This window comes from Protopterus annectens, chromosome 5.part1, assembly GCF_019279795.1.
Source record: "Protopterus annectens isolate FY-2018-M chromosome 5.part1, PAN1.0, whole genome shotgun sequence".
NCBI classification, from domain to species: Eukaryota; Metazoa; Chordata; order Ceratodontiformes; family Protopteridae; genus Protopterus; species Protopterus annectens.
The window spans coordinates 339099722-339116936 of NC_056736.1; the positions used below are offsets into that span (position 1 = coordinate 339099722).

The 17215-nt window shown below is 43.3% G+C and overlaps 1 protein-coding gene across 1 annotated transcript in view; it reads left to right on the forward strand.

The window, feature by feature from the left end:
- NUMA1 (nuclear mitotic apparatus protein 1) overlaps window positions 1-17215 on the forward strand; it is a 3180433-nt gene that overhangs the window by 3101313 nt on the left and 61905 nt on the right. The window contains exon 29 of the mRNA XM_044072777.1: window positions 13192-13443. Coding sequence (XP_043928712.1) covers window positions 13192-13443 — 252 coding nt within the window. The remainder of the gene's footprint in view (window positions 1-13191; window positions 13444-17215) is intronic.

The following is a 17215-nucleotide window of genomic DNA, read 5'->3' on the forward strand; positions in this document are numbered from 1 at the left end:
CCTCCAATCAGGAATCCTCCTCCTCAGTGGGATCTAAATTTAGTGCTGACATCCTTAATTCTTCCCCCCCTTCGAGCCAGCTGTTTCTTGTTCCCTGAAATATCTTTCTTGGAAAACTTTATTCCTAGTGGCTATTACATCTGCCAGGAGGGCGTCTGAACTTCATGCTCTTTCGGTTCGACCCCCCTATTTGATTTTTCACAAAGACAGAGTATCTTTGAGAACTAATCCATCCTTTTTACCTAAGGTCGCTTCAAAAAACAATCTGAATCAATCCATTGATCTCCCGGTATTTTTTCCTAACTATTCAGATAGAGCTGAACAAAAGCTACATTATCTTGACGTCCTCCGTCAGCTCATATATTATTTGGACAGGACAAAAAAATTTAGAAAATCTGATCAACTTTTTGTTTCCTATGCGGATAATAAAAAAGGCCTTCCTGTTTCTAAAGTGACTTTGTCCAGATGGCTTTCTTCGGTCATCACTGAAATTTATACGATCAGGGGAAAACAGCTGTGCTCAAAACCTAAAGCACATTCAACTAGGAGTTTAGCTACTTCTACAGCTTTTCAAGCTAGACTGCCTTTAGACACTATTTGTGCAGCGGCCACTTGGGCCACTCCTCACACTTTTGTTTCCCATTACAAATTGGACTTGGCCTCCAGGGACAGGGCCAGTTTTGGCTCTACAGTTCTCAAGAGTTTGTTCCATTGAGCCACCCAGGATAGAGGTGCTAGGGACGGTCCCATCAAGCAAGAATGAAGGCGAGATTGACAACTTAACATTAAGAAATTATGTACCTACCATAACGTTCCATGTTAGTTGTCTTCTCTCGCCTTCTTTCTTGCGACCCTCCCTCCTTCCCCCTGGCCTGGACAGACCTTGTATAAGAAACTTTATGCTAAAGACCATTCAGACCTGGTCCTTTTTTCCATTTGTAAGTTTCCTCTTCCTTTGGGAAGTATTTTATGCTTGGTATTATTGCCCTTTGGCAACAAACGAGATCTGGGTATTTACTGCCTTGCATCATGGGATATGGGGCTGCCTCGAGCTGGTGAAAGAGACTCTCGAGCTTAGCAAGTGCCGAGTCGGAGCCGAGGGATCGGCTCCGAACCCATCAAGCAAGAAAGAAGGCGAGAGAAGACAACTAACATGGAACGTTATGGTAGGTACATAACTTCTTATTTTTGCATATATCTATACTTTATTCGCTGTTCTCGTTCTCTCTTCTCACAGCACTATTATGTCTTCTAAGGATTCTAAGGACCCAAAACCCTTTGGGTTTGAAAAATGTGGACAAAAAAATGTTCCCTTACACACAGGCATACAGTTTGTGTCTATTGTTTAGGAGCTGTTCACCTCCAAGAGTCCTGTGTAATTTGCCATTCCTTTAGGCACAGGGCTTTATTGGAGCATTAAAAGTCTGATTTCAAGAGACCTTTTTAAAAAAAAAAACCTTTACTGAAGCGATTCAGGGAGGTCTGAGTACTTCAAAATCACCTTCTCCAAAGTAAAAAAAAAAGTCTTTTAGCGCTCTATCAGAGCCATCCAAAAAGGTGCGTAAAGTATCCTCTCTGGAGCCGAAGGCTGTCTGTTCTGAGAGACCTTCCACTTCGGCCCCATTGGTCTTGGTGCCAGTGTTATTTCGAATATAGACACGATCCCCTGAACTGGAACTGGCATCTCCAACACTAAGGTCTCCATTACTTCCGTCTTCAAAGTCTCCTGCCCCATCGACTCAATCTTCCAGGAGCCTGACCGATGATGTGGATCAGGTAGTGCAGAGACTGTTAAGTACACCAGCCCTTGCAAAACTGTTATTGGATTCAACACTGAAGGTTTCGGATCAGACCAACCCCCCCCCCCCCTTCGGTGCACACTCCTCCGAGCCAACCTCAGAGCTGGGATATCCAGAAATGATTTTGGTGGAACCGTCTGAACCGAAACCTTCCACAGGATCAGATCCAAGCATTGCTCCAACATCCTGTGTTCCATCTGAACTCTGAGTCTAGGGGACGGCTCTCTCCAGTCGGGTCCTGCGAGGGGAGTCTGATCGGACAGTTGGATCCAAACTTGCATCTAAGGGCATCGGTTGTGGTGAGCTCAGCTCCTACATCAGCCTAGGAACCCTTCCCTCTTGGTTCCAGCGATTCCCTCCGGTTCCTCAGGTCAGGGGTGGGGGGGGGGTGTTTGAGGTGATGAGAGTGCTGTCTCCACAGACATCTCCACCATCAGGTCTGAACATTCTTCCCCCAAAGGCACCTGTCTGTCTGTATACCCTTGCATCCACAGGGACGTGGAGATCCTAAGCCTCAGGATGACCCACAGGATATCCCCTGTCTTCCAAAACCTCTCCAGAGTACCTCCCTGAAGAGGTCCTTAATAAGGGGTTATGTAAGAGGAAGCTTTTAGACTCCCCAGAGGAGTCCGTCACTTCAGATACAGACCTTGATGATGCCAAAGGGTCTTCACGGTTGTCTCCTGTTGATGTCTCCTTTGGACACATCTTGGAGATATTTAAACAGAGAGGCGGCTGGAAGTCCACCAGCCCTTCAGTGTAGGAGTCTGTGTACTTAAAGTCTTTTAGATCTCCTCCTTCCTCCACTTGGGTGTCTCCATCTTTCGACTAAACTTAAGGATTTAGTTTCTCAAAAGGAGTGGGAGTCTCCAGATATTGTGGAACCGGTTCCTAGGAGGCCAAATAAGTACATTACATCCCTGTCCAACAAAAGTTTCCTAACAAAGGGAGTCCCAGTAGATGCTATGGTGGTGGCAGCAGCCACCAAGAAAAAACTTTCAAAGGCGTCTTCTGTCCATCCATCAAAGAAGGAGTCTCACACTATGGACAGATATGGGAAGCGCATTTTTTCCTCAGCTACCTTTGTTCTCAGGTCGCTGAATTATCTGACTCATTTCACAAGTTTACAGAGAGATCTATCTCCTGAAAGAGCTTGGAGATACTCTCCAAAGTTCAGTAGCTGAAGGGGCGTCAAAGTTTCCTCTTGGCTCTCTAACTTAAATTCTGTGGTCAACTCCTCCATGAGACTTGATTTCTTATGCAGCAGCTGGAGTGAGCAGAGCAGCAGGTTCAGGAATTTCCTCAGAGACATTCCTGGATGCACTTGTGTGACTTTGTGGAAACCTTTAAGTCTTCCTTTGTGAATGCCCCATTTCATGGTTCGTTCTTGTTCGGGCCTAAAGTCAAGGGCACACTGATCAGGTGTGAAGAGGAAGGAAAGACTGTCTCTGCCATTGGAGTCTGTTTTTCTCTACCTACCAGATCTTACCCCAAGGGTCAGAAAGGTAGTGGGAAAATGTGGATGTTCGTGTTACACTGCTGCAGTCATCACACTTGGGTTGTCTGCCGTGAGGCAGTCCCGCAGTCGGCCTGAGTTCCAAAGTCTTGGTCCGGCGTCAGTTGCTGTCACTTCTTCCCTGACGTCAGTGCGACAGGGGTATAAAAGAGGCAGCCAGCGCCGTTTTCTTCAATCTTTCTTGCAGTGCGGTGCCCGAAGCAGAAGCAGTTCGCAAGTGCCGGTCAGCCGACTCCTGAGATTTTCAAATAGAATTTCAGACCAAAGTCTTCATTAAAGCTAAGTACCCAGTTGGGGAACCTTTTCTTGCCTCAGACCGATGTCAGAAAAAGTTAATTGCATTTCTTGTGGGAAGCAAATACCTCATAAGGATTTTCATTCTTATTGTATCCCTTGCCTAGGCCCAGACCACAACGTCATAGGTTGTCGGTTTTGTGCTAGGTTTAACAAACAAACTATTAAACTTCTGTTTGATTTCGCCCGACATTATTTTGGTAATTATACCATGCCGTTGGAGCAACCGACGACAGGGATGGTACCCAAATTCAAGATGCTCACACTGCAGCAACTTCTTCCCATGCTGGGCAAGAAGGCTTGGCTAGTAACGGACCTCAAGGAGGCATGCCTGCATGTCCCTATCAGACAAAATTGCAGAAGATACCTCCGATTTATAGCAGGTACAACTCATTACCAATTCTTTGCACTGCCCTTTGGCTTATGTACTGCGCCCAGGGTCTTCACAAAATGCCTGGCACCAGTAATTGCATACTGCAGACAAAGAGGAATCCAAATATATCCATACCTGGACGGCTGCCTTATTCAAGCAGAAAGCAAGGACATCCTTTTAAAACATCTGGCGTTTGTAAAAAAAACCTACTAAGTTGCCTAGGGTACACAGTGAACGAAAAGAAGTCAAAACTAGTGCCCTCACAAGACATAATATTCCTGGGTGCCAGCTTAAATACAACGGCCCAGATGGCTTATCTCACGCCAGACAAGTAAGGAAAACTGACTCAATACTTCAAAATGATGGTAACAAAGACCCAACTCTCTGCAAGAAAAATTCTGCAGGCCTTGGGATTCATGGCATCTTACATACTACTAATACCATATGCCAAACTGCATATGAGGAAATTACAATGGTACCTGAAAAGCGTATGAACTCAACACAGCCACAGCTTGGAAACAATAATAGCACTCATTCCGTGCCTTCAACAGGAGTTTCTATGGTGGTCTCAGGCATGTCACCTCAACAAGGGTCAGCCTTTCACCTTGCCCACAGCCAGGCAAACAATTACAACAGATGCATCAGATTACGCCTGGGGAGCACACATGGCAGGACAGTGTATTCAGGGCAAATGGTCTGCAGATCAAATGCATCTCCACATCAATCAAAAAGAGATGCTAGCTGTACAAAATGCTCTATCAGCTTTCAAGCACCTCCTACATCCAGGACAACTTCTAATAAAGATGGCCAACACCACAGTGATGTGGTACATAAACAAGGGGGCACACATTCCTACCCCCTATGTAGGCAAGCAATGACCTTATGGAACACAGCACTGATCTACCAAGTTCAACTGCAAGCACAATTCCTGCCAGGAAAGAAAAATACATTGGCAGACGAACTAAGCAGAAATATCATGGATCCTCACGAGTGGAAACTAGACCCACAAGTATTCACAATGATAACTCAAAAATGGGGGAGCCCAGACATAGATCTGTTTGCTTCCCCCCAAAACTACCAACTGCGAAAGTTTTGCACAAGGGCGTACCACACACTAGCTTGGAAAGTGGATGCCCTCCCATTCAGTTGGAAAACACTAACAGTGTATGCCTTTCCTCCATTGCCAAAGGTGCTGCTAAAAGCCAGATTAGAGAGGCCACAACTGATACTCATTGCTCCAGACTGGCCACGCCAACACTGGTATCCAATATTAAGGAACATGACTCAAGGCCCACCATGGATTTTACCTCAAATTCCTCACCTGCTGACTCAGCAAAACAATCAGATTCTACACAGCCAGCTCAAGACTTCAAATCTGGCTGCATGGCAGATTATCTAAACAACCAGTCAACACTTCTCTCTACAGCTGTTTTGGATGTCATTCTGGAGGCCAGGAGACCCAGCAACAGGAAAGCCTACTCAGCCAAATGGAAAAGATTCTGCACCTGGAACCAGACTAAAGGCCAAAATCCTCTTGTCCCAAATATTCCTCAGATTCTGCAATATTTGACTGAGATGTTGCACAAAGGCCTTTCCTTTTCATCTATAAAGATCCACACTTCAGCTATTTCAGCTCATTACAACACAGATCCTCCTATTTTTTCACATCCGTTATTAAGACAGTACCTCAGAAGGACTAAGAACATAAGACAGCCCCGGGGAGCACCAATACCAACTTGGGACCTCAATTTTGTTTTGGAAAAACTTACACTACCGCCCTTCGAGCCAGCTTTTTCATCCTATTTACAATTTTTATCATGGAAAACTGCCCTGCTGCTAGCAATAACTTCAGCACGAAGAGTCTCAGAGCTACAGGCCCTAATGGCAGTGGAGCCTTTCATCATTTTTCATCAAGACAGACTCTATTTACGAGCTAACCCTTCCTTTATGCCAAAGGTAGTATCCAGTGTGGCTCTAAACCAAACCATTCATTAACCACCTTTTTTCCATACCCCCAGAATAAAGGGGAAAGGCTCCCACACTCTGGACATTCACAGGCAATTACGTTTCTGTTTGGATAAAACAAAGGCTTTCAGAAAGTCTGATCAGCTCTTTGTATCCTATGCTGCAGGATGTCAAGGAAAGCCTATATCGAAACAGACCATTTCAAAATGGATAGGACATTGTATCCGTTTCTGCTACACACAGCATCGGAAACCTGTACCTGGTAACATTAGGCCTCATTCCACCAGGGCTACAGCAACATCAGCAGCCTTCCTCGGAGGGGTACCAACCAAGGATATTTTGGAAGCTGCAACTTGGAGTTCAGTACACACCTTCACCAAGCACTACTACTTACCTCTATACTCAAAAACCAGAGCTGGCTTTGCCACTGCAGTTTTGCAGGGACTTCTAGCTTCTCCAACCCCTGTTTAGTACCCAACCGCCCAGCCTTATCTTTGGGATTCAACCCACCAAACACCATCACTTAACTCTATATTCTAAGACTAGAGCTGATTTTGCAACTGCAGTTTTGCAGGGCCTACTAGCTTCTTCTAACCCTGTTTAACTCCACCACCCATCCTTAGCTTTGGGATTCCACCCGAGTGTGATGACTGCAGCAGTGTAACATGATGAACATAGTACAGTTTTGTACCTACCATAAATGTAGATGTTCAAGTGTTCACACTGCTGCAGTCCAGGTTACCCTCCCACCTTCCCCTCTTCTTACCGGGGTTTTATCTATAGCTCCCTGGTTATACAATCTCTAAAATGTATTTCTATATGATGTATTTGCTTACAGCTGTAGCTATTGTTTTCTACTTGTGTAATTTACTTAGGATTATGTATTGCCTTCCTATTTGGGGGCACCTGATATCAGGGGCAAGAAAAACTGAAGAAAATGGCGTCGGCTGCCTCTTTTATACCCCTGTCACACTGACGTCAGGGAAGAAGCGACCACAACTGACGCCGGACCAAAACTTTGGAACTCAAGCCAACTGCGGGACCGCCTGACTGCAGATAACCCAAGTGTGATGACTGCAGCAGTGTGAACACTCGAAATCTACATTTATGGTAGGTACAAAACTGTACTTTTTGAGAATCCCAGAGAGCTTTCCAGGACACACGTGGTGACTTCCCCCCAGGGGTAGAGGGGGAACTGCTAATGGGAGATGCTGACCATGCAGCAGAGGGGGTCCACAAAATCAGGGCAACTGGGAATCTTTATTTGGTAACCCCTTTCAGCACTCCTGAATGGATGCCTGCCTGTCCATCTTTGGAGGCAGTCGGCGGCCTCTTATCTTTATACCCAAAAGCCTGGCTGACAACAAATGACAAGTGGGTACAAAGCATCATATCCAGAGTTTACTACATACCCTTTTCCTCCCCTCTCCCAAACATAAAAAAAGATCCCAGACATTCGACCTAGTCAAAGGGAACAGGCAACTCTAGAAATTCAAAAGTTGCTGGACAAGAGTCATCCATATAGTCCCCGCAGACCAAAAAACAGGGGACTGGAGACCAATTCTGGAGCTCATCAAACTAAAAAAAAATCTGTAAGAAAATCCAAGTTCGGATGGTAACACTGCAGTCATTAATCCTGTTCTTGGGGACAAGACAGTTGGATGTGCTCGATAGATTTCCAGGATGCATACTGCTACATAAAAACGGACAGGCGTTCCAGGAGACACCTGTAGTTTTGGCTGGGAGCCAGTCACTTCCAGTTTCGGGCTCTGCCCTTTGGCCTCACTACAGTGCCGGAGTGTTCAAGTGTATGGCAATAGTTGCAGCTCACTTGAGATGCCTAGGATTCCAAGTGTTTCTATACCTAGACGACTGGATCCTAACTGCCACCAGCAAGCATCTACTAACAAAAGCGAGAAGACTCTACCTTCCATCTCTGCTCCCAGTTGGGGATCACAATAAACTATAAAAAATCTGCCTTGCTGCCCTCTGAGTATCGTTTTCATAGGAGCAGAACTAGATGCAACAAAGATGATAGCCAAACTCCCTCCAAAATGTCCTACAACGTCAAGTCTCAAGGCTTTTTTTCCAGGAAAAGAGCGCATGCAAGGACAGTCCTAAAAGTCTTGGGGACCATGCATACATCAATAACCTTGATCCAATTAGCACATCTGCACATGAGAATTCTCCATTGGCTACTATACTCAGTTGCCAATGCTGGGACAGAATATTAATAACGGAATCATTGCAGGAACTACCTATGTCCCATAGAATGTTAATAACGGAATCTTGTAAAAAGGACCTTCGTTGGTGGCTTTACTCTACTCGGGTGATGCTAGGTCAACCCTCTACTTCCTTAACCATTAGCCGCAGTGACCTATTACACTTCTCAGGGTGGGAGGGGCATTATCTAGGAAAGACAGTCCAAGGCACTTGGCAGGATCATAAGGCCCATTTGCACATCTGTGTCCTAGAGATGAGAGCGGTGCTTCTGGCATTGCAAGCATTCCAGGACTCTTTCACTGGAAACTATTGCATTACAGACAGACATATCAGTTGTATGGTTCATAAACAAGTAGGAACCAGATCTTACTCCATTTGTCGTGAGGCCCTTAGAGTGTGGCAGTGGGCGACCTCCTCCCAGTGCTCTCTGATAGCAACACACATCCCAGGGAAATCCAGTGTGATAGCAGACAAACTCAGCAGGACGATCGTCCCTGAAACAGGAAGTGAAGGAAATGATCTCCCCCAAATGAGGCCAGCCTTGCTGCGACCTTTTTGCCACATCTATGAATGCCAAATGCAGCAACTATTTTGCCCTTATCCCCCCTGTGGGGGAGTCACCAAGGGATGCACTTGTACACGATTCACCCTCTGGTCTCCTCTATGCCTTTCTTCCCTTTCCATTGATATCCATAGTCCTTCAGAAAGCCAAATACTTGGTAAAGGACTTGATTTTCATAGCCCCGAGCTGGCCTCAACAAATCTGGTTCCCCTTCCTGTGGCCTCACCTACGGGAGGAGCCTTGGATTTTGGATCCAGTTCCAGACCACCTGACTCATGTGTCAAGAACACGCCACACCTCTCTTCGATCCCTCAAGTTGACAGCTTAGCTGCTCCGATTCCAACCATAGCCAAGCTCCCTTATTTTTTTTCTTCAGTAAAACAAATCCTTATTTCTTCTCGTAAGGCTTCAACGAGAGAGAGATGTACAAGTAAATGGAAAAGATTTTCTTCATGGGCTTTAAACAGTCATATTGACCCTTTTTCTGCCCCATTAGCTTCCATCCTAGAATTCTTGGCAAAACTATTCAGTGAAGGTGCAGCCACAGCTACTATTTGAGTTCAGTTAGCAGCAATATCCAATTGCCATTTAGGTGAATTAGGCCTCAGTATTGTGTCACACAGACTATGCAAAGTTTTTCTTAAAGGTACCTTTTTATTAAGACCACCTATTAGGGATCTTCCAACACTGTGGGACTTAAATTTTGTCTTATCCCGTTTAGTTTTTCCCCTTTTGAGCCAGCATCATCCTGCAATCTCAAATTTTTGTCTTGGAAATCTGTTCTTTTGATAGCTATTACCTCTGATAGAAGGGTATCAGAGCTGCAAGCCTCGTCAGTGAAAGCCCCCTTACATGATTTTCCACAGTGTGTGTCTCCTTACGAACAAACCCCTACTTTTTACCCAAAGTATATTTAGACTGTAATCTAAACCAATCCATAGAGCTTCCAGTGTTTATTCCCCAACTATGAGAATAGGGCAGAATACATGCTGTACCAAGTAGATGTACATAGACAGACAGTTGCGCTTCCACTTACATAGGACAAAAGACTTCAGAAAATCTGACCCAACTATGTGCATCCTTTTCAGATTCAAAGAAAGGTGCTCCAGTGTCTAAAGTGACACTTTCAAAATGGCTCTCAGATTGTTCTGAGAATTGTAAACAAAGGTTATACAAAGATCTTTCCCATAAAGTAAAAGGTCATTCTACAAGGGCCATTGCAACCCCCTCTGACTTTCGGGCTCAACTGCGTATTGATACCGTTTGTGCTGCAGCAACATTGGCAAGGCCACATACCTTTATCACTCATTACAAAGTCAATTTGGCCTCCAGGAACAGGGCCTCTTTTGTTTCCACAGTTCTGAGGAATATTCTCCCATGAGCCACCCAAGAAAGATGGCGCTAGGGTCACTGTCCCAACCTTAGTAAGAAAGAAGGCGAGATAGGACAGCAACACATAAAGAAGTTATGTGCTCACCATAAAGTTCCATGTGTGTTGTCCATCTCACCTTTATTCTTATATCCCACCCTCCTTTCCCCCAGCCTTTCTGCTCCTGGAAGAACGAGTTGATATAATTGGCTATTAAGGATCTCTGACCTTCTTGATTGCTCTATAAAGTATTAAGCTACTGTTATTTTTCAGTCCTTTTTTACACCTGCAAACAGGATCTGGGGAACTCTCCTGGTGCTTGATGGGATAAGGAGGTAGCCACAAGCTAGTGAAAGACCCTTGAGCTGGTATACAAGGCTTAGTCAGAACCAATGAAAGCGAGATGGACAACACACATGGAACATTATTGTGAGTACATAACTTCTTTTTTATGCAGCTATTAAAGCTTAAAACATATTCTTGTCCTAAAATCTCGAGATTTTACCATTTTTCAGTATTTTTCACAGAATGGGACTGTCCTGCTCAGAGGGGCAGGTAGCAACCCAGCCGATTTGTACTCTAAAAAGCAGATGCATATTGTGGAAGTTGTCTGAGACTTTATCTTCTTGATTCCCCTGTGCATGTATGGTTATTACATAGACATTGTCAGTGTCAAAAGTCGGACTCTAAACTTAGTAAAATATGTTAGGTTAATTAAACAGATTTGTATCTGATTAGCAGTCCTACTTTGTGTATTACTTGTCAGGATTATAAGTCATTTGATGTGCACAAAAATAATTTTTAATGCTTTTATAGACTGTAACGAGTATGCTTTTGGATTTTGTGTAATGGATATGTCTGATCATTGACTGTTAAGATGGCCTGTTATTGCATCCATTAATCTGCTGTTAACTGTCAGCTCTATTTTTACTGATTTTATGCCATTTTAAAAAACAGCGAGGTTTGGTTACCGTCTGCAGGTCTACAGTTAATAATGCACTTAACAAAAGCCATGCAGTTTACATGATCTGTTGCAGGGATGGATTGTAATGGATTCTAAAGCAAAATGGAAACTTCAGGCATCCGTAGTGTGAGAACTACTGTTTATATTTACACTTATTTGTCGTCTTAGACGGTAATATAAAAAAATAGCATTACTTTTTTTTCTTCTGATGGGAACCAGGCAAATAGTCATATGATCTGATATGTTTCAGTACAGTGAGCGACTGTACAGCTGCTGTGATGCATTTCTGCATACCTCATCAGGCTTACATTAGAATTGACATTTAACATGTTAACCTGTTTAGCACAGGAAATAAGACTAGATTTTGTTTGTGTGAACAGTGAAGTAACTGAGTCTTTTCTGGAGAAAAACACTTGCCTTTTTGTAGCTGAACATCCTTTATTTAGTAAACCAATACATGCTAGATTGCTGTGTATCTTGCTGTGTGTTTAAGAACATGCATGTTAAAATGATTCAAGCAACATGGTATGTCCAGTTATCCATTGCAAATGATTGTTCTCTCACATCTAGTTGTATTGCAGATAGCCTGCATCTCTAATTTGTGGTGCTTGAACAAGGAAGGTTCCCTTGGGTCCGTAGGTGTTTAGTAGACCAACAACCACAAGGGCCTTTTTAAGTCTAGCTATGCATCAAAATCTCTGACAAGTTCTGATACCCTTGATAAGTGTAAGCAGGGGCTTAGGAGATGAAACATTTACAAGCAAGGGCCTGGGAGATGAACCATTTACAGGTTGCCTGCATTGATTAGACATAGGTGACAAACCAGGGGTGACTTTCCTGTTCCCATCTAATTGTCCAAGTTGCATTTGAATTGGGTTAGGGAGGAGTTCTGCTTCACATAGATGGGGAACCTGTTCCAGAGACTTGGTAGTCTCTGGGAGATACATACCTGTCTTTCCAGCAGGTCCTTTTTATATCACAGGCAAGGTTCAATTCTTTAGAATGGGTAATTCTAATGCTGTTTGTTTTGGGAGGTCCATCAGAGTGGGGTCTGACAATGCCTTGTATGCCAGGCATAGATCACACCTCAACAGCCTGTAGAAGACAGAATGCAGGGATAGAGCCTTAAGGCAATCTGCACAGGACATTTTACTTACGCCCTGTGTTCTTTTAGTGAGGAACCTCTGTGGACATTGCAATTGTTGGGTATGCCTGTTTAGATACATACCAAAGGGGGCATTGTATTGAATGATGGGTCTGATGAATGCCGAATACAGTGTAACAATAATTTCCTTGGACTTGGATGCCATTCCTTTGTAAGTTGTGCAACATAGAATGACTTCTTCACTACTGTAGGCATGTGATGGTCAAAGGCTAGATTACTGTGCGTGTCCCCAAGTCCCTAATTACTGCGTTATCTCTAAGGGGTGTGTTGTAAATATGATAGTTACCAGGGGTGTATGACCTCACAAAGGATACTGTTGTGCATTTCTTGGCATTTCCTTTTAGTCCATGGCTCTGACACCAGTTGTGCTTGTGTGTCTCAGCCCTTTCTGGATACCATTTGTGTCAGTGTGGGATTCAAAGACAGATTGCTTCTAATTTGCAATAATCTGCAAATTTATTCAGCCGGAGGCCATTGGCATTGGTCTTGACTTCAGAGAACCAAATTTCAGAGAACCAAATGTCAAAAGGTTGCAGTCTATGGAGCAATCCCTGAAGGACTTCACTTGTGACTGGCCTCTTTGTAGAGGTGGACTCCCCAATTCTAACTTTTTTAACAGAATGATGTATGGTAATTTGTATTGTAAGCAATGGTACCATAAGCAACTGTTTCTTATAAGAGCATACTAGTTTTTCAAGTAAAATGATTAAGTATTTGAGGGAAGAATGTTGTTTTTGTTATGGGTGTTTGAGCTTCAGTAGTGCAGTTTTATTTGCGGCATAGTAGTTGGCACAGATGCATCAAAATAATTTACTCGGCAGTGTTGTATGGTATCATCTCTTCAAGTCCTTATGGACATTTTCCTTTGAATGAATGTTGATGTAAATTTTGAGTATTTGTATTGGGACATGCAGCCTTCAGATTATAACTTGTTATACTGTGTACCCGTTTCCCTTTCCAGCCTGAAAGACGACAGTCAATGGCCTTCAGCATTCTGAACACACCACAGAGCATAAGGAAGAGCCTCCTGAGTCGAGGGAAGAAAAAGGAAACACCCAAACAGTCACCCCGTGCCACCAGTTCACCTCGTGTCATAAGCACAAAATCACCACACAGTGCCAGTATCAGATCACCCCGTGGCACGTCCCGCACCACTAACACGTCTTCTGCTAGTATCAAGAAGTCCCCCAGACTGTCGGCAAGTTTGAGAAAAGTAAGCTTTCTATTGTATTACGTACGGTGTGTTTTCTGTGACTAGAATTATTATTTTAGGTTGTTATTGGACATTCAGGTCCTAGTTGATTTTTCTGTGATTGCATTTTTCTTGAAGGGTCTGGTCCTTTAAGCTTTTTTATTGACCTCATCAGCTGGGTTTGAAGACCCTGTATTTCTGAAGTAAAACCAAAGTATCCATTTATGTTGTTCCGATGAGGTCAATAAAAACGCCAAAACATGCATGTCCACGGCTAGTGGGATTTGATTTTATTGGCCTGAATGTAACCGTAAAGAATTGAAAAGTAAAATGATCATGGACATTCAGAAGCCACATAGCTGAAACATGTAAAGCCCTTAAGGAGTCATACTCATATCTCATGGGCCTCCACTAGTATTTAGTCACTGTTTGTATGATGTTTTATTGTATTGGGCTTTGTTGTACAGTTGCACTGCCCTGTTACAGTTTTCTGTTTAATTGCATGTCATACAAGTACTGTGTTGTGCTATATTGTACTGTGTTGCATTGTTTGTGCACTATTTGCAGTATTTCATTGTCCCTTTATGTATCAGAGTTCCTCCTTCTCCTGCGGAAAGATGTTTCAAATTCCACAGCCTTGCATATGTCTTATGTTACTTGGCTTCCCTAGCTCAAGCATGGGTGCTCACTTCGACTCTGCCTCATTTGTTGCCAGCCTTGTAGCGCTAGGCACACTTTGAGAATGCATAAACTTGCCACAGACTTAATGACAACCATTTGTTACCACAGAATAAGTCCACATCTGAGAGGTGAAAATACTTAATTACAGCTGGAGGTAAGACAGACACACTGCATATCAGTACCCAACCAACCAGCACACCTATGCACTTGAAAAGAAAGACAAAACTTTCTTGCATTAAGTTACTTCAAAAGTCAGTTTTAAAACCACAACCACCTCCTCAGCATATCACTGTAAATACATGCACCACAGCCAGATCTTGGCAACACACGAACAGCCATTCTTTGTCACACAACTTCTTCCACTGCAGACATGATTCACCAGAGTGATCTGGCCAAGCCCCTTCAGGCTACAGGAGTAGCATACTGTTCATGGTAAGCTTGCTGTAGGTGACTCCATAATTAAACTTACCTTTATAGCACTCTCAAAAGTTAATAGTCATCTGCCTCTCAAGTGCTGCCATGTCACCAAGGTAATCCGGTGCTTTCACCCTAAGTGTAAATATGACATTGCCATCATTCATGTTGGTGTGAATGACTTGCAATGCACCCCTTATGATGAACTTCTTTAGATATCTCTGTAAGGCTGGAAGGATACTTAGCTTGAGCTGTATCCTTTTATCACAGAGCATGATGTCACAATATAAGCAAAAGCTAAATTGGCTTGGGTATGGATGTCATTCTAGACTGCCCAGTGCATGATAGTCTGGAGGGAGATGGAAGATTTTCTTGGCAGAGAAAACTAGGGATGGCCTGCACTTGTCGTTTCAGGGTTGCATGCTGGCAAAGACTTTTCTCTATGCCATAGTGGCTTTTTAGACAGTGTCAGTCTACACAGCCTACCAGTTTAGTAAATACAAATTCCTTTCTGACAAATACTGCAGTAGCACTGCTCTGTGCTAACATCCTCAGTAAAACAATACTCTCATTCAAGGCATTCATAACTCTGAAAAGCATGGATATTTGTTTTGTCACTGAAACCTGGTTCCTGAACAGTGAGTGTTCCCACCTGGCTTTTAATTTAACTTGCTTAGGCTTGCAAGTGTATCTAAAACACCATAATTTCTAGGCTTATTGATCAAATGAGTGATGTCAAACTCCTTCATATCCTAATATCAGTAAACAGAGCCTCGTACCATGTCTTGGCCTGCTACAGAACTCCATCAGTGACTCTTCCAAATCACAAAACCAATCTTAATGAACCAGAGATCCATTAACCTAAACTCCTATTTCTAGGGAACTTTAATTACCTTTGGATTGTCTTCAGTTTGGTTAAGTAGGCTTTATGGGTGTCATGACCCATGGAGGGGGTTGTATGACTGGCTATGGCTTTGGGGAGGGGGGGCTTTCCCACTATAGTCTGGCTCTGGAATACTTCAGTGGAGTTGTCCAGTCTAAATAGAAGTGATATATAAATGCATCTCTAATATAGATTGAAACCCCACCTCCTTTTGTTTTCACACATTTATTTTGCATTCTAAAGTTGTTGAAGGCATTGTAGCCTTGCAGGGCTGAGGTACTCTGAGGCATTAAACCATGTTTCTGTGACTACTCAGACTTGTACATCTTCTAATGATAGAAGTGCTTCCAGGGAGTGCAGTATTTGGTTTAAGCTCCTAGCTTATAGCAGCATGACCCTTATTTTGTTCTAATTGGTTCATTTCACGTTGGTAATGCTGTTTAAGTTCTTTCCTAGAAAATGCACTATGGGGGATCCAGGAGCTTTTGCCAGCAGCTGAAAGCCTAGGAGTGCCATGTGCAAACCATCTCTGGCAAAGCAGCGAGGTTTGTCAACCATGGCTTCCCAGGCAGACAGGAACTGGATCCCCCTGGAATGATAAAAACTAAGCCAGTTATTGAAATCAATCATTTTTTGTTTATACTGTGGTATCATTCTAGGTGAGGGTAGTGTGCTGCTCAAGGTTAGGGACATATCTGCCTGGGACACTTGAGTTTGACCATGTCGCTCTTCATTCATATAGTCCAGTGAGGTACATCTTAGGTCATTCACAACAACATGAACTTTGACAGTGTCATAACGGTACTTGTTGCTGAGAAACCTGAGTGCATGTGTGATTTGGTGATTCCTGGCACCACCAGGCAGCTGATTGTGACATTCTCCTTGTCCAACCTGGTGAGTGGGAAATCTTGTGTGTCACTATTGAGTCTCCAATAACAAGAAAACTTGGTTTTTGAGTGTAAGCCTTACAGGCTTGGTGGGTAAGACACTGTTGCTGTGTGTCATGGGTGCTGTGCAGACTGTGTTAGCTGTAGTAGACTTGTGCTTTGGAAGTCTCTTGTGTTTCGGTAAGTTTTTTGAGAGAACCTCTGCATATGTGCATTTACGTGTTTGATGTGTATGAGTAGTGATACTGTGTGAAAATATATATATATATATTTGTGTGTGTGTGTGTGTGTATATATATATATATATATATATATATGTGTGTGTGTGTGTGTGTGTGTATATATATATATATATATATATATATATATATATATATAATGATGAGTGAGTTGACAGCCTTCTCTGTGTTACTGTTTTAAATAAGAGAGGGCATGAATTCTAGATTCTTGGTGTAAATACATTTCTCACACTATAATAGAGACTGTTATTAGTAGAGGGTTGTGTGTGTACAAGGCAATTGCTACACTGCCACAAGAGACCCTAGTCAACAAGGTTGGCAGGAGAAACGAGGGTAGTCCAAATGTCCATAATGCTAGGTTGAAGACTGTCGCTAGGAGTAGCTTTTCAGAAACTGTCACGGAGGAGCTTGGCGAATGGATGTTTCCACATGGGTTTTATGGGAAAAGTTGTTCAATTTAACTGTTCAGCTTTGACGCACAATTGCGCAGCAATGCGTGGTGCTGTGCAAACAAGCAAGCTGGTGCCCAAGATCATTTCAATAAGGAAGCATTGCAATATCTCTAGGTACTTTGCAAGGTACACAGAGCTTAGCAGCACATTGCGAGCGTTTCCACTGCATCCAGACACATCCAGGCTAAGATAAGAATATGTTCTTGATGTTTTGCACTTGCACTTCAGTTGTCAGTA